Raw genomic sequence first — 26,188 nt, forward strand, 5'->3', positions numbered from 1 at the left:
GAACCCACAACGAAGAATACACAACTATGTACCGGGGGGCTTTGGGGAGAAAAAGGAAAAAATAAAATCTTTAAAAAAAAAAAAAGTTCTTAACCAAATTTTATCAAATCAAATCCAACAATATCTAAAAAGGAATAATAGGTCATGACCATGTGGGGTTATCCAGGATGGTTTACCATTCAAGGCAGTGTAATTCATTAATAGTTTAAGAAGGGAAAACCATATGATTATTTCAATAGATGAAGACAAAATCCAGCATCCACTCCTGTTGGAAACTCTTGGTAAACTAGGAATGGAAGAGAACTTTCTCTACTTGATTGAGGATTATTATGAAAACCTAACACCCAACATCGTATTTAATGGTGAAAGACTGTGCTTTCCTCCTAAGATTAGGAACCGGTCAGGGATGTCTGCTCAGGATCACTTCTATTCAACATTGTGCTGGAGCTTCTAGTCACTTCATTAAGGCAAAAAAAAGAAATGAAAGGCATCCATATTAGAAAGGAGGAAGTAAAGCCGTCATTATTCACAGATGACATGATTATGTAGACAATCCGATGGAATCTGTAAAAACACTATTAGAAGTAATAAGCTGAGCTTAGCAAGGTTATAGGATACAAGATCAATATACTAAAATCAATTGTGTTATTAGCAATATACAGTTAGAAACAAAAAAAATTAATAATCACTTCAAAAATATGAAACGCGATACATTTGATAGATGTTTAAGACTTTTGCATTGAAAACTCAAAAACATGACTGAGAGGAACTTTTAAAAATCCTGAATAAATGGAGAAATATACTGTGTTCATGGATTAGAAAACTCAATATTAAGATGCCATGTTGCCTTAAAATGATGTCTAGATTCCATCCCAATCAAAATCTCAGCAGGCTTTTTCTTTTTCCCCTTCAGGTTAATGTAAAACTTATTTCTAAAGTTTAGAAGTAAGTTATTCTAACTTATCCTGAAATTTATAAGGAAAGTCAAAAGACCTGTAGCCCAAATAACTCACAAAAAGAAGGAAAAATGTTGGAGGAATTACACTATCTGATTTCATGTCTTACTACTATAAAGCTACACCAATCAAGTTAGCGTGTGTGGTATTGATATAGAAGTTGACATAGATATTAGTCGAAAACAGTCCAGAAATAGACCTAGACATATGTGTTCCATTGATTTTTGGCCAAGGCATTTTTGGGGGAAGAGGTGATCTTTCCAAAAATGATGCTGGAACAATTAGATGCAAATAAATGAACCTCAACTCTTGCCTCCTACCGTATAAAAAAATAACTCAAAATTGGTCAAGACCCAAATGTGAAAGCTGGAACTAGAAAACTTCTGAAAGAAAACATAGGAGAAAATCTTAGAGACTTTTATTTTGGTAAAATTTTCTTAAATACAGCACAATGAGCACCAACCATAAAAGAAAAAAATTAGTAGGACTTCATTAAAATTAAAAACTTTTGCTTTTCAAAATATACTGTTAAGAAAATAAAAAGGCAAACTATAGACTTGGGGAAAATATTGTACAACATATATCCAACAAGGGACTTGATTCTTAAATAATGACTTCAAAAACCCAAACTCTTACAACTCAATAATAAGACATACAACCCAATTAAAAAGTGGGCAAAAGATTTGAACAGATACTTCACCAAGGAAGATATATGGATGGCAAATAAACACATTCAATGAGACTCGTCATCACTAGCTTTTGGTGAAATGCAAATTAAAACCATAATGAGAGCAAAATACGCTCACTAAAATGGCTAAACTTGAAAAGTTTTATTAATTAAAACCCAAATTTTGGCTGGGATGTGGAGGAACTGGAACTCTTGTATGTTTCTAGTGGGAATGTGAAAAGGTACCACTTTGAAAGATGGTTTGGCAATTTCTTGGAGAGTTAAATACACGCACACTGTCCAATCCAGCTGTTCCACTTCTAGGTGAAAGTGTGTCCACGTATGCGTGCTCATAGCCTGATTTGTAGTAGTGCAAAATGGGAAACGACCTTTTTCATTAGGAGGTGTTCGTTGTTTTTCTCTTCCTCTTCAAGCATTTTTATTTGTATTTCCACTAAAGCTCTCATCTCACCATAACACGTTTAATGTCTGATCCAGCTGCTTTAGTCCTGCCCTTCTCAGTGCTGCATAGTGCGAGTCAGGAGCGCTGGATTCCAGTCCCAGCTCTTGACGCTGGGCTCACCGATTGCCTTCTTGGGACTTCAGTGTTCTTAACTGCTGACGGAAGGGGTTAAATTATATGTATTCATTCATGAATATTTCTGAGTCCCCGCCATGTGCTAGGCACTCTTTCAGGTATTGGCAACACAATGAAGAAAATAGGCTGTGGTCCCTGCCCTCGTGGAACCAGTATTTATTAATCTATTATGTGCCAGACACTGTCCTAGGCTTTGGGAAGACAAGCTATAGTGTCTTAATCTCAAGAAATTTATGAATTGGTAGGGAAGAGAGACCAGAATCAATAGAGAAAACTATAATTGTAAAAAATGCTATGAAGGAAACAGTATGGGGGGAGACCTCGTTTAGCAGGGCCGTCAGGGGAGACCTCTCTGCAGAGGGGACACTTGAGCTGAGATCTAAAGGAAGAGAGAGAACAGGGGCTCTTGTTGGTCTCTGTCATCATCTCTTCTCTCAGAAGTCTAGCTTGAACCTAAGACAGTGATTTGATTTCTTCGACTGTAGGCATCTCTAAATGATAGCAGCTTCATGGAGCCATCTTCACCTCACGCCTCTCTTCAGGGGCTTTCCTTGTCTGGTTTAGGAAATATAAATAGCAATAAGTTAAACGGATTTAATTCTCCTTTCTGATGTTTAATTAATACTTTTTTGGCCCATCTTTCATAAGTGAATGAGAAACAAAAAGGATCAAATGAACGTGCCTCTGGTAAGCCTAAGCCAGAGGTTTCACTTGGGGTTTGGGCTGGCAGATCTGGACTCCAGAGAGGTTTCCTTTGGCGTGTGATGTTTTAAAAGTCAGAAAATTTCACCAAACCCCCAGACTTTTCAGCATTTACATTTAAATCTTTAGGTGACCAATTAGAACTGAACGGCAGCAGCCCCTTTAATGGGGTGCATACTCTCAGATCTCACAGCCCCCTCCCATTTGACCTGCCTCACTCACTCACTTATGTCACCTGGCTGGCCCCCCGTGAATTGTTTGTCTGAGCATCATCTCAGGAGGTTTTTGTTTTGTGTTTAAACATTTATGCCTGGCACGAGTCTGCTGCGAGCCTGATCTACTGGTACTGGGCTGGGTGATTCTAATGTGCAGCAGGTGAGAACCACACTCTAAGACCTCAGCCCTGGCTGTGAACACACCTTGTTACAGGATTCACGCGGGAGCACGCACGAGCGTGCGCTGTCAAGAGTGGGGCCTTGTCCTGGTACCTTCTTATTTACCCTGTCCCTGGATAGTAGGCACTTGAAATGCTTGTAACATAAATGAATAAGTTATATTTTAATTTTGGTGTATATTTGACTTCTAAAAAACAAATGTATTTAAAAAAACACATTTCCTCGTTCAGCTGTGTGGGTTTCTTCCCCCTGAATTCAATAGATAACACAGTCGTGTGGTTTTAAAATCAAAATATAAGGAGGAATACAGTGAAAAGTCTCCCTCCTACTTCGGCTCTCTGTCTGACCAGGGCACCCTGCTTCCTCCCATGAAAGTATAAGCAAATGCAAACATAGGTTCTTGTTTTTCCCCCTTTTTACTCAAAAGGTAGCTTACTAAAAACAATGTTCTGCTTTCTGCCTTCTTTACCCTTGACAAGTCTTAAAGATCTTATCGTATTAGTAGAGAGATTCCTCCTCCTCTTTTTGGTTGTTTTACAGTTGAAAAATATGTTTCCTTGTTTGGGCATATTATAGTTTATTTAACAAGTACCCCCGCTGAAGGACATTTGGGGTTTTCTAAGCATTTGCTATTGCAAGTAATTTTACAGGTAGTACCCTTGTACATATGGCCTTTCACACATACACACAAGAGTGTGCAAGGTATATCTCTATGATAAATTCTCCAAGAGGAATTGTTAGGTCAAAGGGTATATGTAATTTTGATATATATTACCAAATTGCCCTCTGTAAGGCTTCTGGCATCAGATATTATTAATTAAAACTAATACTGGTATTTGGAACACTGTTTTAAAGAGAATATTTACTCTGATTTTGTTTTGTTTTCTTTGCTGAGTTAGAGTAGTCACATTGTAGGTTATCTGAATTTTGGTAAGAGTGATAAGATGGTTCTAGATCATTGGTTTCCACTACTGACCCAAACACCCTCAAAGGGTTCTCAGGTTCATATGCTAAACGAACAACAGCTGTGTAGAAAAGAGTGTCTCACACATGTGTGCTCTGTTTCAAGTGTATATAGATGCTAATGTATTTAATAAAATGCCGAATCATTTAATAGTGTTCCTGAATTCTTGGTTGAGCTCATAGCAGCTCCACATCTTATCAGCGGTTCCGTTGTTTTAGATGTCCCTTGGATTTTGATGGCATGTTAGCTGCATTTTGTGTCTCATCAGTTTTGTCAAAGCAGCTTAGTCTGCAGGTATAACAGAACCAAAAGACTATGCATATACTACGACTGTCTATTTGAATATTTTGTAATAAAAATAACCTTTCTCTTATAGATATCCCTTTAAGGACCAGCCTGCCACCACCATTCAGAAATTATAAATATGGTAACCAATTTTTCTTATTCTTTTAAGACATATATTAATATAATTTCACATTAGTTTTATGTTGATATGAATTTAAATTTGGTTTTCAAAATGAGTTTACTATCTGTAAATAAAATCCAATATGGAAGTTTATGTAGAAATATAGGAATTGCAGTCTATCGTTAAAGTAAATTGTAATAGTGTAGATAAGTGGCCTATTTGTGAGGAACAGCATATTTGGCAAACTGTGTCTAAAATGAATTTCTTTGCCAGGTAATCAGAAAAGGAGAAATGATTAAAGACTAGGAATTGAAAGAAGAGATTTAACATTTTAAATGCCAGTAACTTGAGCACATTATATAGTAATTTTATATGTTGCAATTGTTGATTTTAAAATGTACTAACAAGGGGACTGGCCCCGTGGCCGAGTGGTTAAGTTTGTGCTCTCCGCTGCAGGCGGCCCAGTGTTTCGTTGGTTCGAATCCTGGGCGCGGACATGGCACCGTTCATCAGACCACGCTGAGGTGGCGTCCCACATGCCACAACTGGAAGGACCCACAACTAAAATATACAACTATATACCGGGGGGCTTTGGGGAGAAAAAGGAAATAAAATAAAATGTACTTAACAAGGCAAGAAGCTAGGTTTCATTATTTGTTATAAAGATGGTATAGTTACTAACCTTCAGCATAGTGACACTCAGCAAACTGAGACTTCCCTTCAGTATTATCATGCACTTAACAAATATTTCTGTTAATTGGTGCAGACATTTTAAGGTATAAATTTTTTATTACCTTACCGTAGATCGTCTTTTGGAGTGGCTTTTAATTCTGTTCCCGTTTGGTAGAGCAACTTATGACCTGAAATACTTTGAAATCACAGTCTTCCCCGTGTGTATGCATTTTAATATCCAGAGCCTAATTGTGAGGTCATCAGGGGTAGTCAAGCAGAAGCTGAAGGCGCTGAGTGAAAAGTACTTTGATTTATTGGACTTAAAGAATTTACATACTAAATATTGAATAAGAGAAAGGAATTAAAAGCATGATTAAGTAAATATGAAACTTCTCAATTTTGGCTTTATGGCTTTCAAAGTATAATGACTTGAAACAGAACCTTAAACTTGAATCAACCTACAGATGCCATTTCCAATTAAAATAGTTACAAATGGTTTCCCTTTTGGCATGGTGTGTTTGTGTATTCAAACTTATGTTCCTTGTAAGCTATTTTGAAAGATAAGTTTTAGATCGTGAAAGCACCAGAATATCTGACTGCTAATCGTCTTGGCAGTAATGTACCTTTTATATTATTCCACCTTATTAACACCTTTTTCTCCTAGTATTTCTATACTATTCAGATGAATTGACAGAAAAAATGAATACATTTATCTGTGAAGAAATTCGAGAACCAGTGGGTTTGGACTTCAAGTGACTCTGTGTTTGGCTCTTTAATAATCTTCTGCTTTGTGTTCAACAAGAAAGGCTGAGGTGTTTTGTCCTTTGGTAGTGGTCCCTGCTCTGTGGGAACACAGCACACGACTGTTGTGGGGTGGGAAGGGTACCAAGTCAAAATTCAGTTTTGCTAGTTGCTGTCTCTGTGCCCTGGGGTAGCTGGCTGGCTCTCTTGGGCAGGCCACCTGGAGTCTGAGATTTCTCAGAGCCCCTCCTCGCAGTTAATTGGTGTCTACATCTATTACTGATTTACTCTGACCAGACTGTGTGGGAGGCTGTCTTATTTTTAAATCCTTATCACCTGTGCGTTGTGCGTGTGTTGTGTGGTGCGAGGCTCTTAATCCTATTCATTTCATAAGGCTGTGTGAGATTAGATTAAACAATGCGTGTGTGAACACATTAAACACTACACCAATGTAAGAGATATTTTTATTTTTATGAGGTTACTTTCCTCAAGGAATTTTCATTAAGGAAACAATACCCACAGATGTTGTTTCTGTTAATAATGAAGTTTTTTTTAAAGAAGTAAAAACAAGTGAAAGAGATTATTGAACAAAGAAAGGGACGTTAATACCACACCTTTTGCTAGCTTATCATTTGGCTAGCTTATCATTTCTCTTTTCTTACCCTCTTCCCAGTTTCTGTTGGAGAGAAAAATCGGGTGAAAATTTCTGTTCAAAGCATTTCTTCTTCTGCCAAAAAATGTGCCCATCTTATTGTGGGGTTGCAGAACCTTTTAGAGCAAAGGTATTTCTAATTTCAAGACTCATTAGCAATATATATAGAACAGGATTAACATTTGGTAGGGTCAAACTACATTTTGCAGGTTGACTCTAACAGACTTTAAGCAAAGTCTTTTTGTTAAAAAACACCCTACTATTGGCTTCTCTAACTTGTCTCCAATCATAAACTAGTATCTATTTATAATGAGAAAATGAATGTAAAGGTCAGTCGGAATGATAGGTAATACAAAAGTCACTTTTGTTTATTTTCTTGTGTACATTGTAAGCTTATTTTTAGTAGTAATTGTAGCATATTTATGTTCCTAACATGCCTATTTCACTTAGGTTAGATTTATTTTTATTTCTTAACAATGCATAGTTATAGTCCTAGGATTAGGCTGACCTTACTTAAAAATTACAGTGGATGATGGAAAGTTGACTATCTAAAATAATGGGTAATTCAGAGTGCTGGTTTTTAACTGGGATAGGTGCCCTGTTCTTCTGTATTGTTAGAGCATCGTTGAATCAAGGTCTGTTGTTTAAATAGATCCTTTCATTTCGTTTCACTCTTAGAATTCCTCACTGAAGCTAACGGCATGATTGATAGAAATGAATTTTAGTTGAAGGTTAAGAGTTTATTCAGATATAATAATACATGTAGTCATAATATGTTAATTAAATGATTAAGTAAAACTGAGTGAAGATTTGGAAGCTTTCTGAATTTCAACCTGTTGAATGTTCTATTATGTAACTAAGACCTGATTGTTGCAGAGTTAGAATTTTACCCAACGTGGAGAAATTACTGACCAGAAAAGCACAGTTAGCCTGACTTCAAGATAAACAGATTGAGGAGTGAAGGAGGGACTGACTAGTAACGCAGATCGGACGGTGTGAGCTGGTGCACTATTTGAAAACCAGCAGGCAGATTTGGGGATTCTTGCCCAGATTACCAGTGATCCTTGATAGTGTTTGAATTCTGAGAGTAGTAACAACTTGTCATTTTGATCATTTGATCTCCTGTCACTGTAACTATTTTGAGAAATTAGTAGAGTTTTGAACTGCTTTTGTTAATATCTGCCTGAATTTAAGACATTTAAAAAAAATTTTTTTTTAATTTTTTCCTTTTTCTCCCCAAAGCCCCCCGGTACATAGTTGTATATTCTTCGTTGTGGGTCCTTCTAGTTGTGGCATGTGGGACGCTGCCTCAGCGTGGTTTGATGAGCAGTGCCATGTCCGCGCCCAGGATTCGAACCAATGAAACACTGGGCCGCCTGCAGCGGAGCTTGCGAACTTAACCACTCGGCCACGGGGCCAGCCCCTAAGACATTTTTTACATTATTTGCTAATCACAGCCTGTGGGAACTCCAAAAGACAGGGCAGTGTAATGTGGTTCACTTGTCTTCTGTTCTGAGGGGAAATGTGCTGAGTTGACTTCAGGTTATGGCACCTACACAATTGTGTGTCAGAGACGAAGGCTTTAAATATCTTTATACAGTTATCTTTAATTTTAATGGTATGCAAAAGTAGTTTTTCTTTTACTGTATACTAGATTTCTAAGTGAACCTGGTCATAAGGCAAGGACTTAAATTTCTCAATTTCATAGCCACGCCCCCATCTCACTAATCATTTGAAATGAAGTTTTAGAATAATCTTTGTAAAAAGACATCTTGTTTTTTTCTTTCAGATAAACTAAAGATTATTCATCAAGCACATAAATCAAAGGTATGTTTCATATGTACAGTATCTGGAACATAGCAAGTAATCAATCTTGGTTGACTTAGTGAATAAATGAATAAACACATGTACTTCTAAAGTATTTTCCATTATAATAGCATTTTTTATTTCGTAGGTACCCTTTCTACAGCCTTCTTTTTCCATTAAAGAAAAAATTTTGAGTCATATCTGTTAGTAATAGATCCTTTAATAAAGTGTTAATTTTAAAAAAAGCATACATGTTATATATCAAACAAATATTTAACATAAAATAAACATAAAACTTGTGAAGTACATTCAGGTTACATGTAAAGGAAGCCACTTGTTACCTGGCAATCCAATCTCTTTGATTTTCTTAATTCTGTACCAGAAGAAAAGAGCCAAAAGCAAATAAAAAAAATCTTCTTATTCTGGCTGGACTCTTTGTGTGTGTAACAGAAGGCCCAGCACTGTGGCTCTTGGTAAGAAACCTCCTAGTTCCACAGAGGGCATGGCCTGCAATTCTAATGTTGTCTTGTCCCAAAGAGAACTGTTTGTTTATGTGTTTATCATGTGTTTACATTTCTGTCTTCTTGCTTTCTGAGAGTAATGTTTTTGTGAAGCCACAATCAAAGGTCAGCTTCTCAGACAGACATGCTAGAGTGGTCTTTTCTTCTTGAATCTCAGTGATCTTGTATAGACTCCTCATTAAAGCAGTAATCTTACTCTATTATACAAACTACTCAAGGACAAGGGACCGTATCTTAGTCTTCCTGTCTCCAATACCTAGCACAATGCCTCATTCATAGGGATGTTTCCATACAATTTTTGAATGAAGTGTTTATTTATGAATTCACTTAATTTCATTCTCTTCTCTAGTCATAGATGCCCTCCATAAACTCAATCAGCTTTCAAATAAATGTATACCAGGGATTACAAGAAACAGGCGTGAGGGTATGTCTGTTGACTGTGAATTAGTAACTTAAAAAAATTGGTTTTTTCCTGTAGCTTGAAACAGCCCATGTTTATTCTCTTATAGTTCTGGAGCCCAGAATTCCAAAATCAGTTTCACTGGGCTGAAATTGAGGCGTTGGCAAGGCTGGTTCTTCCCAGTAACTTCATTGTTTTATACCAAGGATTGTATATACAAATTTGACAATGTCCATCGTCAGATGCCTTACATTTAGTGCTCACGTGTGTCTGAGGCTGTGGTGTGGAGTCTGCACTTCGTGTGGATGCTAGAGGTCCCTCCACTGTATCTGACCAGACTCCATCCACTTTGTCTTCTGCGGACCAGAAGTGTTTACAACCTTGTCTCTAAACTGTGGGGAATAAGAAGCTTGGTCTTATTGAAGAGGGGGGAAAATGTATATAAATATAAAATAAAGCTAAAATGAAACAATGTGCTCTTTGACAAGGTTGTCAAATAGAGTGTGTCTGTCATTCTCAATTCATTGTTGCATTTTTACATTGTTGGGCTTGTTCATATGCTCATGTTTCCTAAAAGGAATAATTAGTAGATTATTTATCCTAATGAAGATCTAGTTCATAATATTCAAATAATCAATTTTATGACATTTTTAAAAATCAGTAAGTTTTCGTCCTATAGTTGGAAATATATTAGAATTGTTTCTTATATTTAAAACACGTTCCATCCTGGTATGTTAGAGTTATAAAATTAGGGCTTATTTTTCCAGTTGAACAATGTATTTATTTAAGGAGGGGTTCCAAAAACAAATTAAGTCACTTAGAATGTTTCTGGAATCTGCCTTATAAACTTTTATCTAACCATAACAATTCTGGTTAAGTACAGACTAGGTATCTTGGGAATGATTCTTCAAGCTTCCTCTTCAACTTTTATAAAGAAAAGGATCAATGTATTTTTACTGATACAATTTTAAAACTTCAGAAAAACTTCACCTACATGTGCCCATTTGCGCCTTGTCCAGCTCTCACATATTTTTCTACTTTCGCCATCTGCATTCTGTTCCCTGTGTGCAGGGCCTATAAGCATCACTGGCCTAGCCTGTCAGTTTTCCAATCCAGCTGTAATTTTAATCTCCTTCCTCAGCCAAAGAGAGAGACTTCCAAATAAATCCTGTGTCTTAAAGAACTTGTTCACAAAAGGCATTTTCCCCATTTCCCCAATTTTCTAGGTTTACAGACTTTCTTAATTACAATTACCAGGTGTCTACAGAAATTTCTTCCCGTCATCACGATAAAAAGGCTGTCTGGATACCTTCCCACCAGAGCCTCCTGTTTAGACTATGAGCCCAGTGTTTGTTGAATGAATGAATCAACAGTATAGGGCAAATAATTACCATAATATGATTTATGGTTATCAAGAAAATGTATTTGTATGTATATTGTAGATTGTAATCAGTAGGCTATTTGTAAAGTCAGAATAATTCCTATTAAAATGATTTGAAATAAAAACTCTAATTTCTATCTGCTATTTCATGAGTTTGGAAACCAGATAGCTATACTTGTTAAAAGTTTATGAAAGGAAAAAATCATACCCTGGAATAACCTTAGAAGAAATGTGCAGTATCTTTAAGAAGAAAATTTTGAAATGCTAGTGAAGATATTCAGTTGTCCAGACTCATCAAATGAACTACTCTTAAGATCTGTGCATTTTATTTGTGTGAAATTCTACCTCAATTAGACAAAAAATAAAACGTGAATGAAGGACTTAAAAATGGAAATGCTTAGGATATTTTGGATGGGAACATGCAGCAGCATGAAAATGTCAGTTCTCTTTTAGGTAATTTGCAAATTTAACGCTACCTCAATAAAAGAATAACCAGAGTTGCGTATATACATATGAATATAAACTAAAGAAAGTTGGTTATAAAACTAATATGCAAAAAATAAATAATGAAGAATAGTTGGGAAAAAGAAGAGAATGAGAGTGACTAGTCCTAGCATCTATTAGACATACTATAAAACTTTAGTAATTAAAAATAGTGTGGTACTGTCATGTGAACTGTTAGTTCAGTGGCACAGAATTAAAAGTCCAAACATAGACCCAAATATATATGGGAATTTAGTGTGTAGTAAATATGGCATTTCAACTCTATGGAGAAAATATGGAGGATTCAATAAATGGTATTGGGACAACTGGTGGACATCTGGAAAACAGTTAACTTGAATCCATATCCTTTTCTTTATGCCGAAATAAATACCCATTGGATTAGTGACTTAAATGTGAAAATGAAACCTATAGGTGAGGAAAGAGATGAAAGAGATTGAATGTGAGTGGATAGTTTGTTCAGGCCGGGTGATGGTGACATGGAGGGTTCCTTATACTCTTCTGTATACATTGTATGTTTGCGATTCCCATAATTCAAAGTTTAAAAAAATGAAACTAATAAAAATATTTGAAGAAAATATGGAATTTTAGAAGTAATCATAGAGTGAAGGCTTTTTTAAGTATGATAGAAAACCCAGAAACCATAAAAGATTGATACATTTTACTTTGTTAATTTATCCAACAAACATTCAGCACCTTCTAATAAGAAAACACTCTAAGAAAAATCAAAGAACAAATGAAAACTGGAGGAAAATTTTCTAACATATTATAGAAAAGGCCCAGTTTTCTTAGTATATAATGATACTCTACAATTCTATTTTAAAAAGGAACCTACAAGTCCATTAAAAAACAAAGTATTCACAACTTTACTCATAATAAAATGAATACAAATTAAGAATACACTTAACCTATATCTATTAGGTTGGCAAAGATCAGAAGGTGTTTTTTTTTTTTTAAAGCTTCAGTGCATGATCGTGTATCCTACTTGTTAGTTTTTAGTTCTCTATGTGAGCCGCCACCGCCACAGTATGACGACTGAGAGATGGGTGGTGTGGTTCCATTACTGGGAAGCGAACCTGGGCTGTGGTGGTGAGAGCCCTGAACCTTAACCACTAGAGCACCGGGGCCGGCTCCGAAAGTGTTAATGATACACCGTGTCAGCGAGGGTGTGGGAAACAGGTACTCTCAGTGATTGGTAGCATTAGCCTAAATTGGAACCACTTCTCTGCAAAGTAATTTGGCAAGAATTGTCAAAATACAAGTCACGTGTGCTTTCTGACCCACCAATTCTACTTCCAGGAATTTATCTTACAGATAAAACTTGTATCTATGCAAAATGATATACGTACAAGGATATCAGTTACAGGATTGTTTATGATAGCAAGAGATTGGAAACGACCTAAATGTCTATCCACAGGGACTGAGAGAGAGGGAGGGAGGGCGGGAGGGAGAGAAGGGGAGAGAGAGAGTGTGTGTGTGTCCTTTCAATGGAACATGCTGCAGCTGTCGTAAATTATGAAGCAGCTCTTATACTAATTTTGAATGATTTTAAGAGAAAGAAGATGTTAGAACACAGCAGATAATATGCTGCTGTTTCTGTGAAAAAGTCTACGTGCACATCTTTGCCTGCGTGTCCACATACAGAGGTGGTCTCTGGAAGGAGACACAAGAATCAGTGCAAGTTCTCTGGAGGAGAACTAGGGAACTGGTGGATAGGGGTGGGAGGAGACTTCTCTCCCTCCCTCCATATGTACTTGGAGAATTTTGTATCATGAGTATGTATTACCTATTCTAAAATGAGTTTTTTTCCCTTTTAATCTGTGTGCTCTGGAGCTCAAGCCCCTGTGCTCTCCAGGGGGTGAAGTTGTGACCCGTGGAGCGTGGCTTCTGGGCCGTCTGTTTTGGCCCAGAGAGGCCTTTCTGCTGCCTCTTCCTCTCAGCCACATTCTAGCTAACCAGTTGTGTTCTGGTTGATAAGTGGTACTGTGTGCCCAACTAGTGGTCACCTCCATGGGCTGTTTAGGGGCAGATATCATCTCAGAATTCTCTCCTGTAGTTATAATGTTTAACTGGATTTGTAGATATCGTTGGAGAGCAAACTCATCCACCCCCAACCCTGAGAAATGTTACGGTTAATATGATCAGTGCTTATTAGATGGGCAAGGTTTTCAGAGATGTGGACTTTGGCCATTGATGTAAACTTGCTTCTCTTGGAAGTCAGACTGGCAGAGCTTGGACCTCAGTCCCGTGGCTGACCAGCCGTGTACTCTGGGCCTATATATTAACCTCTCTGATGTCTCCTGGAATGTTGTGAGAATGAGATGAGATGATGATGCTGGTGAGGACGACAACAACAGACCAGTGACAACTAATGTGGAGAATGCTTGCTACGCGACTCACGCTGTGCTGTGGGTCTTACATGCTTCATCTCATGTCATCCTCGCCACAAGGCACTAGAGAAGATGCATTCTTTCCCCCCTTTTTCACAGCGGAGGAAAGTGAGTCTAAGAAAGGCTGTGTGTTTGTTGAGAACACACAGTTGGCATTGGTGGAGCCTGGATTTTCACCCAGATCGAGCTCCAAAGCTCTGAGCTGTAGCCCTGTCTCCCCAGTGCCTTACATAGTGCGTGCACCTAGTAGGTACTCTGTCCACTTTGCTCCTTACAGTAATGGGAGTAGAATGTGACTCAGATTATTGCTCTGACCCACAGTAACAATTCTGTCTTTGAGAAATCTTGCCAAAGATGAAATACTGATAAGTAAGTACTGATAAACTGCAGATTTTCTTTCTTTCTAGACTAATGAACTTGTGTTGAGTTTGGAAGACGACGACAGACTCCTGTTGAAAGAAGACGGCACTCTGCAAGCAGCTGGAATCGGTGAGAAAGAGCGCCGGGCGGTGCTGGAGGGGGCTCTTGCCTTCCCGGGCTGTGTGGGGACACCTGGCTGATTATATTTGGATAACTCACTGCAGAGTAAATGCTACCCTTGGCACTCTTTACACCTCCTGATAATTATTCCGAGGACGAGGACGAGAATGATGTACATTCAGATCATTTGACTGAGGGCAGTGGATATCTGCTCTCCAAATGCTCGCAATGCAAATAGTTCTTCTAAGAAGGTGTGCTCAGAATTCTGCTGAGGGTTATTTTAAGTGATTGACAGGTTATTACTCACTTAATAACCTACTTACTCTTATCAGCATCATTTGAACTGATGGTTTGAGAGAAACGGACCTGGTAGAACTAATGTGGAATAATGTAGTGAGATGTTGTTTGGCTAACACGCAGCGTGCTATCTGATAGTCATCCAAATCACTCAGGGCCGACCCAGTCATGGAATTTCAAATAGGAGCCTAGTGTGTGCGGTTGAGAATTTGCCCGATTTAGCCTTTCAACCTGGAATATACATGTAATAGTTCTGTTTTAAAGAAGTGCTTTGTGACACATTTTGTGACCATTAGATGTCACTCTAATTCTACTTATATGTGCACCTAAAGATGATCTGGCAAGAGGAGTGAAGATTTTAAGAGAAGTATGAGCAGGTGAAGGCATTATGCCTCTGACATATGTTTGGGGTCGGTGACTCTAATGAAATCACACAAGCACATTTATAATTATTTGTATGCACTGGTTAAGAAGCACTCTAAGTGAGGTCCGTATTCGAAAGGCTTCAATTTTTTGGACAGGTGTTCTGTTGCGTTATTTTAGTCCCATATGTCAGGAATTCACTTTTGAATGACACATGAGGCTTAAAGTGTTTCTGACATATCTTCCAATTTAAATAGGATTTTAAATAACACGTTATGAAATCTTAGACTTTGTTTTCTGTGTTTGTCTACACCATTTGCTAGATTTGGTGTCTTTCCATATTATGAATACATAAGATTGATTGCTATTATTTGAAAAAACAGTTGTTATTGTGGCACTTATTTCTTCAGATGCTATTATATTATTATAGCAGGTGGCACCTGTGTTACTGAGGCAAGTGGCAACTGGAAGCTAGCCCTGCTTGTTGTTGAAGCATAAAAATATAATGAATGTAACAGACTGGTATTGATTGTAGGAATTGACAGACAGCTCCATGGGAAAGACCAGAAAATCCAAAAACAAACTAAAAAAGTAAGATTTTGCAGTATAATAAAGTTTTGACATCTCAAATAAGTGGGAAAAGTATGAGTTAGCCAGAAAATGATGTCAGGTCCATTGCCAAAGCATGCAGGAAAATAAAATTTAAATTCTTATCGCAATTTTTATTCTAAAATAAATTCTAGTTGGATTAAATGTCATAATGGAAAAAATTTTTTAAAAAACGTTGCTCAACTGTTTCATAATCTTGGGGAAGAGAAGAGCTCGCTAAGCATGACCTTGAAGGCAGAGCCATCAAGTGGGGAGGAGTGATAGATCTGACCACATAAAAACTAAAAAATTGTGAACAGAGTTAAAGGAGAAGCAATGAACTATGAAAAACAATTGCAGCATATATGACAAGTAAAAAGTTATTAGCCTGACATTATAAAGAGCTCTTATAATCAGTGTGAAAAAGATAAACAGGAAATTCTACCGGTAGAAGAAATAGGTAACATATGAAAAATAGTTCAACCTTATTAGAATGAGAGAATGCATATGAAAATAGAAGCTATTTTATGTCGTATATTAGTCTGGTGGTTAAGAGTTAGAGACTGGGGGCCGGCCCCGTGGCATAGTGGTTAAAGTCCAGCGTGCTCTGCTTTGGCAGCCTGGATTCGCGGGTTCAGATCCCAGGTGCAGACCTACACCACTTGTCAGACGTGCTGTGGTGGCGACCCACATACAAAATAGAGGAGGGTTGGCATAGATGTTAGCTCAGAGCTAAGCTTCCTCAAGCAAAAAAAGAGGAAGATTGGGAACAGATGTTAGCTCAGGGCCAATCTTCCTCAGCAAAAAAAGAATTAGAGACTGGAGTCAGAGAGCTTGAGTTCACAGCCTGATTCTGCCACTTACTCTCTGGGTGACCTTGGACAAGCAGTAATTATAAGACTAGCAGACATGCAGAGAAGTGGTTTGCACCCAAGGCAGTGTTGGGAGATGGGTACTCTCTTGTACTACTGTGGGAATGTTTGTGATCTCTAACTTTCTGTAGGTCAGTTTGACCAGTAAGACTTTCACAAACTTAACTTTCTGTCATGTCTATTACCAACCAACAGGAGTGTGCTTCCCCAAGCTCTGTGACTCCCCTGAGGTTGTGATATGCCTCAGAGGGGTGGCGGGGTCTCTCTCGCCTTCTCTGTCTGGGAATCACTGATGTAGAGCTTTATCTATCGAATGGAAATAGAATATATTCTGTGAAGTAGGTTTTAACCATTTAAACCATTATTGTTTAAAATGTACATATTTACATGTCTGTATGTGCATATGGAGAAAAGATCATATACCGAAATTACAGTAATGGTTTCTCTGGGTGGTGGCATTGCCAGCAATTGATTTTTCCTTTCTCCTCCATATTATGTAATTGCTTTTGTAATTTAAATTATAGAGTTTACATGTATCACTTGTAAATTAAGGAACCAATTTTAAAGAATGAACTTCTAAAGTTGGAGAAAATTGAATGAAGGCTCTACATTTTACTTGCTTCATGACCTTCTGTAAGCCGTTTATCCTCTCTGAACTTATATTTTGATTTCTGTAAAACAAAACAAATAATTAAGCCTGTTTTGGAGGGTTGTCGGAAAGGCTGAGTAAAAGAATGGATATGGAGGGGGCTGGCCCCATGGCTGAGTGGTTAAGTTTGCGTGCTCTGCTGCAGGCAGCCCAGTGTTTCGTTGGTTCGAGTCCTGGGCGCAGACATGGCACAGCTCATCAAACCACGCTGAGGCAGTGTCCCACATGCCACAACTAGAAGGACCCACAATGAAGAATATACAACTATGTACCGGGGGGCTTTGGGGAGAAAAAGGAAAAAAATAAAATCTTGGGGCTGGCCCCGTGGCCGAGTGGTTAAGTTCGCACGCTCCGCTGCAGGCGGCCCAGTGTTTCGTTGGTTCGAATCCTGGGCGCGGACATGGCACTGCTCATCAAACCACGCTGAGGCAGCGTCCCACATGCCACAACTAGAAGAACCCACAACAAAGAATATACAACTATGTAATGGGGGGCTTTGGGGAGAAAAAGGAAAAATAAAATCTTTAAAAAATAAATAAATAAAATAATGGATATGGAGGCATCTGGAGCAATGCATGTAAAAACCTCAAAGATACTTCTTTCATTTGGAAACCATTTGGAGAAGGCAATGGGCAGCTGTTTGAATTTAATTAAATAATGAGTTGGTTTAATTGTCATTAATTTCGGACTTATGTAATGACCACCTATAAAGGTGAGAATCCAATCCCTCTTTTGTTGTCCTTGTTTTAAGGCCAGAGGTCTTGGGTCAGAATCAGAGCCTTTTCACGGGTTCTCCACGAGAACTTCAAACTGCCCCTGGCCTTGGCAAGCCCGCAGCCCTGGCCAAGGGCCGCTTCAGTCCCTGCCAGGAGCGATGTCCTCTCCTGCATGTGCCTTGTTGTTCCCTAGAGCAATGTTGGCCGTACCCTGGAGAACAAGCCACAGTTACACGCGGGGAAGGAGGTCGTGGTCCTTGGAGAGCAACAAAAAATTCTAAGTGGGAGCAGAGTTGTGAAAAATGATACTTGAAGTGTGCGATTTTTCTAGAGAATTTTCCCTCCCTTCGTGCTGTGTCTGGTTAGGTTTTTTAAGAGGTTTAAGAGAAAAATTCTAAGTCATCACTCTCTCCCTTTTTATCACTTGATCTTGCTGTAGAGTTGTCACTCTGCTGTCACAGCCGGTTGCCATGGGAATAATGCCAATGTAACAAATTTATCATTATGACTTTTCTGCAAAATTCATGAAAGGAAAAGAAAGATTGTGAGGGGGGAAATTAGGTGAACGAACTTGTTTGAAGATTTCTTTTCTTGCAGAGCAATTCTCTGGTTCCTTCCCTGACCTCTTATCTGCATTGCAGATCCCAATTGTGTATTCTCCGCCTGACAAGGGGGAAGTTTTTGCTTGCGGACTTGCTGCTAAAACACATAAGTCAAAAGATTTGGTTTGTGGAGGGAAGAAGCAGGCTTTACCTAGAATTTTTATTTATGATTTAAAGATTCTTACCTTGTTATTAACAATTGTAGTTTTATGGACTAATTCCCCTAAGTAATAAATTGGCATGTAAGGTTTTTGGCGATACTTTCTGTCTTTCATTTTGCTACATTCTACTACTATTATCTTTTGAATCCTCTCTGGTTTAGGAGAGAAATTGTGGCAGGGGAACTCTTCTAAAGCCAGCTGTGTTTTGTTGGAAATATTTTAAAATAAGATAGAGGGGCCAAACTGTAAATGCTTATCTGAGGGAAGAGTTCGCGTCTAGCCAGGTGCTGTAATAAGTCCAAAACTCCTTTGTGGTTTGTTTTCATTTTGTGCGTCACTCCTGTCGTCTGTCCAGGACTAGAACTCTGCCTCTGTGCCCAGCACCTTTTGGTTATCTCGGATGGACAGCTAATATTGGAGGCTTCTCCGGCTCTCACTTCTTTATCAGGATCGTGTTTGATTTGTGTTTGCTTGAAGTTCGGGTCACCTTCCCATTCTTTTTGTGGGTAGTAATATCTTAGGGCACACATGCTCTCCTCCTTTGACGGCATGTTAAGGTGGCTGTCCTTCACCTTAACACAGAAACAGCCATAGTCTGGTCCTCGGTGAAGCAGGGAATTTGGAAGTCCAGAGCAAGGGGTCAGAATGAACCTCCCCTAGATTGCTCCTCCCTTTTCACCCTCCCCTCGCTGTGGTTGGAAATCACAGTGTCCATCCTGTCAAAGGTCAGATTTATTTCACTGTTTGTTTTCTTCACACTGGAGTTTGAAATCTCTGCCAACTGATCTAAAACAGACGTTTGAAGCAAATATGAAATAAACAGCACAGAAGTTGGGGCTCTTCACTGGATTGTTGACCTCCTTTGGCAAAAACTCAGAAACAGAGCTCAGCTGTGAGCACAGTTTTGAATGATTTGTGGATTAGGATTCTGTGAAACTTGAAGGGATAGGATACACTCCTGGACCAGGAGAGAGGGTGAAACATTGTCCTTTTGGTCTCAAATTGCTGCAGAAGCCACACCTTGACCTGCCCGTATTTTTTTTTTTTTAAAGGAAGATTAGCCCTGAGCCAACTGCTGCCAGTCCTCCTATTTTTGCTGAGGAAGATTGGCCCTGAGCTAACCTCTGTGCCCATCTTCCTCCACTTTATATGTGGGATGCCTACCACAGCATGGCTTGCCAAGCGGTGTCATGTCCATACCCGGGATCCCGGCGAACCCCGGGCCTCCGAAGCGGAACGTACACACTTAACTGCTACACCACTGGGCTGGCCCCTACCTGCCCGTACTTTTATTGGCAATAACCTGCGATTATCATCACATACAGCCTACCCTGGTCATTCATTACCTGTACCACAAAGTCAGCACACAGGTCTCATCTCCTTTCTCAGACGACAGTTGCTGGACCGTACACTACTTTCGTGCTGAGTAGTATGAGACTAGGGACTCAGAAACTATGCAGTAAATCTTTGTCCATAGGTGAGTTTACTGAGATAAGTTCATGGAGGAGTTAGTTAATTTAATTACACTTAATTTTTCTTAAGATTTTACATTTAATTTTTTTCTTATATTCTTTTACTTAAAGTCATTATTATTAATTTCCTGTTGAAGGTGTGTGTGTGTGTATGACCCATTTGGAAACATTATAAAATTATTAATTACATATCCAGAGTTCGAATGTCTGGCTTGTGTTCATTTCATTAAACTTGTAAGGCAGTATTAAAATGATCCACAGATGTATTTGGAGGGCTCTTACTTGATTTCATTTGACAGTAAGACAAAGGGATGAACTGGCAATGTATTTATTGGATTTTAGATTGCACATTCATTTCAGATTCGCATGCCAAGGCACTGTGCACCTGAGTGCACGGCCGCCTGCAGCACATTTAATTTAAAATCAGGTGCCCTAGGGGACCGGCACACGGTAGACTTCCTGAGGGTTCTTCCGGAGCCATTTTAAATAGAATTGGGGAAGCAAGAAGTGAAGGGATAATGATGGAAAGAATGATTATGTAGAGGTCTTGAAAATCTTTCATAATTCGTTTTCACTTTAATTGGCAAGTAAATTTGCAGTGTAAGGACATGAAATCATTCTCTCCAACATTTTCAACAGAGTCTTACAGACTTTAAAATCATCGTCTTCTATTTCTGTTTGAGGACCACAGTACTGAAGTTTAAAATCCATTTTATGTCTTTAAGTGCTCAGGATGACTTTTAATTTATATGTTGTTTTCCAATTTGTTAAGGGTGAAAAATTTTATCAACCCGGCGTATTTGAGTCTAACCCATTTGTCAATCTAGTTTTCTTGAAAAAATGCATTTGTCTGAAAATAAAATCTTTACCTTAGATGATCTCCTTTTGAGCCTGTATAATGAGAGATGGCATAAATACTTTACATAAATAATGGATTGATCGATCAGTTAATTAGACCCAAGAGAACCTATGTGACTGACAAAGCGTTTTTGTTTTGACCTTTCTTTACATCAGCTTATTCTGAACCTATTATTACCGTACTGAAGAGCTGTATGATGTATTAGTTTCTCAAAAGGGGTGCAGATAAATGTCAATGCAGTAAGTGGACATTCTAATTACAGTTCGCCTGTATGAAGCCAACTGCCGTGTGGGCAAAGCATCCTGTGAAGGTCTGTATGTAAATAGCACATCTGCAGACAACCCGGCATCGTGATTATTAAGAACAGTGCTTTTGCTGCTTCTCCATTAGGAGGATGATTAGAGTCACTTGCAAATTATATAGGTCTACCTTAGGGCTTGCTTCCCTTCAGAAAAGGAGCTTTTTATATAGAGATCTCAAAATATCTCCTCTTTGAATATTGAATTTTTTGTAGCCCCCTTTGCAGCATTTTATTGACTCCAAGTGTGGAGCCTCTTAGCCGTTCTTTTAAATGCTATTTTCTTGTAAAATTTAACCGTCCGTTAACTTACCGTTTGCCCGGGGTGCATGTGCTTACAGCCCCCCCTCACTGATGCCTAGTTCCTCCTGCTGTGTCTCGCCCCTCCACCCCCAGGCTCACTGTGACAGGAGTTTGCAGTCTGATTTTCATCAAGGTAATCCTCATTTAATCTTAAAGATGTAGTAGGACTGGAATGAGGATCTGAGACCATGGGTGATTTTATTTTCTTCTTTCAACATTTCTGTATTTTCTCTAATGAGCACGGGTAACTTTTGATTGAGAAACATTAAATTTGGTATTCTTCAAACCAGCAAAAGCATTTTTAATGAAATGTCATGCTGAGCTCTTTCATTCTTTTGTGATAAATTCCAGTGATGAGATGAGCGTTGTAGACCAAGAGACCGGTGGTAATTCTTGGCATCCTCCCTTATCCTATTTATTTGGCTTGAAGAATTTTGCTTGTCTGTTTTTAGAGGATATGTTAATTGAGTGATCAGTATTCATTACAAATAATCTTGTCTGTTTTCTTGTCGAGATTCTGCAGGCCCTTTTGCTCTTTCTGTAAAAGCTAAGCAGACTGTATTAACTTCTGGTTTAATTTAAAAAACGAATGTGCAACTTGTTGGCGCAACACCTTAAAGAATTGCATGTTTAATAATTGGAAGGCTTTCCATCAGATTTGTCTCCAGTCTGAATTAATAATGTTGCTGACTTATTGTTTTAGAAGACGGAGTCCTTGACCTGCTAGGTTGAAAGCATTGTGACTGCTCTGAACCTTTGTGGGTCCTGTAGCTGTGCCATGTCCCCTGTGAATAATTAGAGGTATTTGAAGGTATTGCGGTGGAAGCCAATTTGTGTCTTTCGCTTTGCATATTGTTGAAGCCTCATGAATTAATCATAAGCAGGCAAAAAATTAACTTCTTCAGACACATATTTTGATGGGTCATGAGGGAGAATGTAAAGTGATCTGTAAAATATTCTACTGATCCTCTAAGTATTAAATTATTATACCTACAGGCTAATTTCAGAGAAGAAAAGAGTTTTTCCTCCTCCTTCAGTAACTGAGTAGCAAATTTGAAAAAAATACAGGTTTGTTATTTTCTAGGATTGTTAGGAAGAGTGTACATGAGCAATTTTATGATTTCCTGAAAACCAGATTCTTGTGTTAATTCTTGTTTTTAATTTCTTTCGCTATTTTTCTTTTCACTTTTAAGTTATTTGAATTCTAGATTCTTATAACGACAACTTATACTTCTTGTTGATTTGGTGAAATGTGAAACCAGACAAATGACTCATCTTTCTCACTTTAGGCGTCTAAAACACTGAATCAAATATGGACTTCCATACTTGCTTAAAAGCTAGTTTTACATTAAAATTTTTTTCCCCTTTCTGCTTTTCTTTTTTTCAGCCAATGAAACTGAAATTGCATTCTTCTGTGAAGAAGATTATAAGAACTTCAAAGCTAATCCCGTTTCATCCTGGTGAAAACCTCACGAGGCTTCCTTTTTGCATACCTATATTAAGCTCTTTATTCCACTAGTGAGTTTTTGAAATTGACAAATAAACCTAAAAAATTAATCCCAGACTCTGCTATTTGAGCTAAAATCTGTGGTGTTTTTTCTCTCTGCAGGGGTCATTTTTTCTTTCTTTCTTATTGTAAAATAAGATACTTATTAGAAGAACATTTGATGTTTTTTAAATGAAAGAAAGTTACTCAAAAATCATCATGGAATATTGGTTCTTTAGTCATAATTTGTTTTCCTGAGATTAAGGGTTACTTTGATGGCTTGTATATTGGGTTCTTTAAAAAGAAGATAAGACTAAGGTCATTCTGTTTATTCTGTATTTTTTCCATAGTTTCTAATTAGAGCCACTGTTACTCTCTTCAGCTAGCAGAGATCTTAAGGGTCTCTTATGACCATCAGTGCCATCTTTTCGCTCACAGTGATACACACCACTATACGTGAAATTGAATTGTGTATATTTTAGGGAAGTTTTCTGATGTAAGAGGGTTTCTTCTTTTCATATTTCAGCCTACACAAATAACATTGCTGAAATGTCTTTGTCTGAGCTGTGTTTCCTGACCTCAGGAGCAAACTATAATAGAACCAAACTCATTTATTTGGAGAGAGAAGGTAGCAAGATGTTTGCTCTTCTGGAACAAAATTGTTCATTGAGACCAAATCTAAGACATGGAAGATACATTGTTTCAAAATAATGTAATACTTCTGGTTCCTAATAATGGCTGACTATCAGTGCTGAAGAGTAGTAGTTTCAGAGGGTTCTCTCAGCCAGCGTGTACCTAATCCGAATTCCTAGAGGGGTTAATTTGCTCTAGAATTACTCCATGAACCCTTAAAATTGCCAGTAGGGCAAAATGGTTTCAGTATGGTAAAGGTTAACTTAAGAAAACTCATTCTTTTTAAAAAATCAACTTTCACAGTCTAGTTAACATAATCCGAAGATACTCTGCTTTGTTGAAAGATTTAATAGAGGCTTATTAAAAACAAATTTTATTTTATTCCTTGTATCATTCATTAAACAAAGTGCTGAATGCACAAATGACCCAGGAGTTAATAAAGAATAAAATAAGACACACTTTTTGCCTCAGTGAGTAGCGAAAGATATATAAGCAAGTAATTTTAATATAATAGCAGTGACAACTGCTACGGAGGCATTGATGATGGGGTAATTAATTCTGTGTGGGATTAATTTTTATTTTAAAAGAAGTCCCAGTTGCACTTTGTCTTAAAAGATTGCATAGGAGTTTCTGCTTTGTAGAAAATAAAGGAAAGGCTTTTAGGAAGAGGCAATAGCAGATGTAAAGGCAAAGTACTGTGAAAAAGCCAAAGGTTTTCAATAGAAAGTACAAGTATCAATGTCCTGGAGGGTAACGCACTTGGAATGGAGTGGAGGAAGATAAGGCCAGAAGGGAGGGTGAGCTGGGCCTTACAAGTCGTGCTAAGGAGTTGGAACTTTAGCGGGTAGTGGGAGCCAGTGGAAAGATTTGAGTCTGGTAAATGACATGGTTAGATTTGTATCTCAGAAAACGAGCTTGGCAGCAGTGTCCAGACGGCAGAAAGACCAGAAGACGCTCGTCACAGACCAGGCGAAGACTGGAAGGCCTGAGCTAGGGCACAGCAGAGGAGAGCAGACCTTGGGACAGTGGTACCATTTGGTCATGCAGTAGATGGCAAGCACTGTGTTAGGTACCTTACATATATTATCTCATTTCGTTTTTATGGCGGCTCTTCAGTCTTGATTGTATCATATCTATTTATAGATGAGGAAATTGGGGCCCAGAGAGGTAAAGTAATTTACTCAAGGCAATGCAGTAATGTGCAATGTGATTGGAGCGGGGTCTGTCTTAAAATCCTGACCCATTCCGTCCTCTGGCCTCCCAGTAGAGGAGTGAGGTGGAAGGACCAGTAGGAGTTTTGGAACTTGGTGAATGGCCGGGTGTGGACGGTGGAGGAGAAGGCGGTGTGGAGACTTCAGTGATTCTGGCTGGAGTGAGTGACTGGACGGATGGCGACAGCATTAAGTCAAATAAGGAATTTAATAAGTAGAAGAACAGGTTAAAGCATATTCCATCTGTTCATTTTGCAGACATTCAATTTACACACTTTTTTAAGTAAAATTAAGCATATGTACCTGTAAATTTTCTTTTCAATAAATAATGCAAAAACATATATGTATAATCCTTTATTTGGTGTATTTATTTTCTGTATTAGAAAGTTACATATAGGCTTTCCCCCCCCTTACAAACAGATGTAAAAATCAAAAATAGAAATATATTATGACTAAAAAGGACTTTTACCAGGCATAGATGATTGGTTCAAAACTATAGAAAACATAGTGTAATTCACAAAATCTGTGGATTAAAGGAGAAAGAAATTATGCTTGTCAATAGGTACCAAAAAGCATTTGATGACATACAACTCTATGCATGAATAAAAGCTAGGAATAGAACAGAATGCTCTTAACTTGTTGAAGGTTGCCTACAGAAAACCCACTTAATGGAGAAGTGTTTAAGCAAACCTGTTAGATATAAAAAGGACAAGGATGACCACTATTCCCAGTACTATTCAGAATTGTTATGCAGGTCATATTGTAGCCAATACAATAAGAAAAGGAATAAGAACCACAGATATTGGAAAGAAAGAGGCAAAACATTCGTTTGCAGACAATATGAATGTAAGAGAATCAACTGACAAGTTACAAAAACTAATAAGACTTTAGGAGTGCTTGATAATGAGTCTAAAATGAAATGTGCACAAAAGCAATAAAATGTTACTAGAGGATATAAAAGACCTAAGTAGAGAGAGAGAGAGATTACATGTTCAAAGATGGAAGTTTTGGTAAATTTCAGATGTAGGTTTTTACCTAATCTGTAATTTAGTGCAACCTTAATCAAAATCCCAAAGGATTTATATTGGAATTTGACAAATTGATTTTAAGATTCATTTGGAAAAGTAAATGTGCAAGAATAGCCAAGATCAATTTGGAAAAACAGTGGGGGAGATTGCCTACCAGGTATCAAAATGCATTTTAAAGCTGTAGTAATTAACACAACTTGGTAGTGATACAGACATAGACCAAAAAAAATCAGTAGACTAGAATACAGTATAGAAAATGACTAATGTATACGGAAACTTAGTATATAAGAAAGGTAGTATTTGCAATCAGTGGAGAAAAGAAGGATGTTTAGCAGCTGGCTAGGCATTACAAAAATGATTAAGGGCCCTATTTCCTACATTCACTAAAATTTCATATGAATTATATAAACATGAAAAA

General features: G+C 38.0%; 1 protein-coding gene across 14 annotated transcripts in view; it reads left to right on the top strand.

Moving 5' to 3' along the window:
• The window catches only part of C17H2orf76 (chromosome 17 C2orf76 homolog), a 69,995-nt gene extending 44,912 nt beyond the window's left edge, over positions 1-25,083 (top strand). For 10 of the 14 annotated variants that reach the window (XM_070581137.1, XM_070581138.1, XM_070581139.1 and 7 more), the window contains 4 exons: positions 4,659-4,709; positions 8,543-8,580; positions 14,160-14,241; positions 22,800-25,083. In XM_070581137.1, the coding sequence (XP_070437238.1) occupies positions 4,659-4,709; positions 8,543-8,580; positions 14,160-14,241; positions 22,800-22,876 (248 nt within the window). In that variant the 3' untranslated portion in view covers positions 22,877-25,083. The remainder of the gene's footprint in view (positions 1-4,658; positions 4,710-8,542; positions 8,581-14,159; positions 14,242-22,799) is intronic. The other 4 variants (XM_070581146.1, XM_070581147.1, XM_070581148.1 and 1 more) reach the window with 1 other exon arrangement.
• Positions 25,084-26,188: the final 1,105 nt, after the last annotated feature.

This window comes from Equus przewalskii, chromosome 17 (assembly GCF_037783145.1).
Source record: "Equus przewalskii isolate Varuska chromosome 17, EquPr2, whole genome shotgun sequence".
Taxonomy (NCBI): Eukaryota; Metazoa; Chordata; class Mammalia; order Perissodactyla; family Equidae; genus Equus; species Equus przewalskii.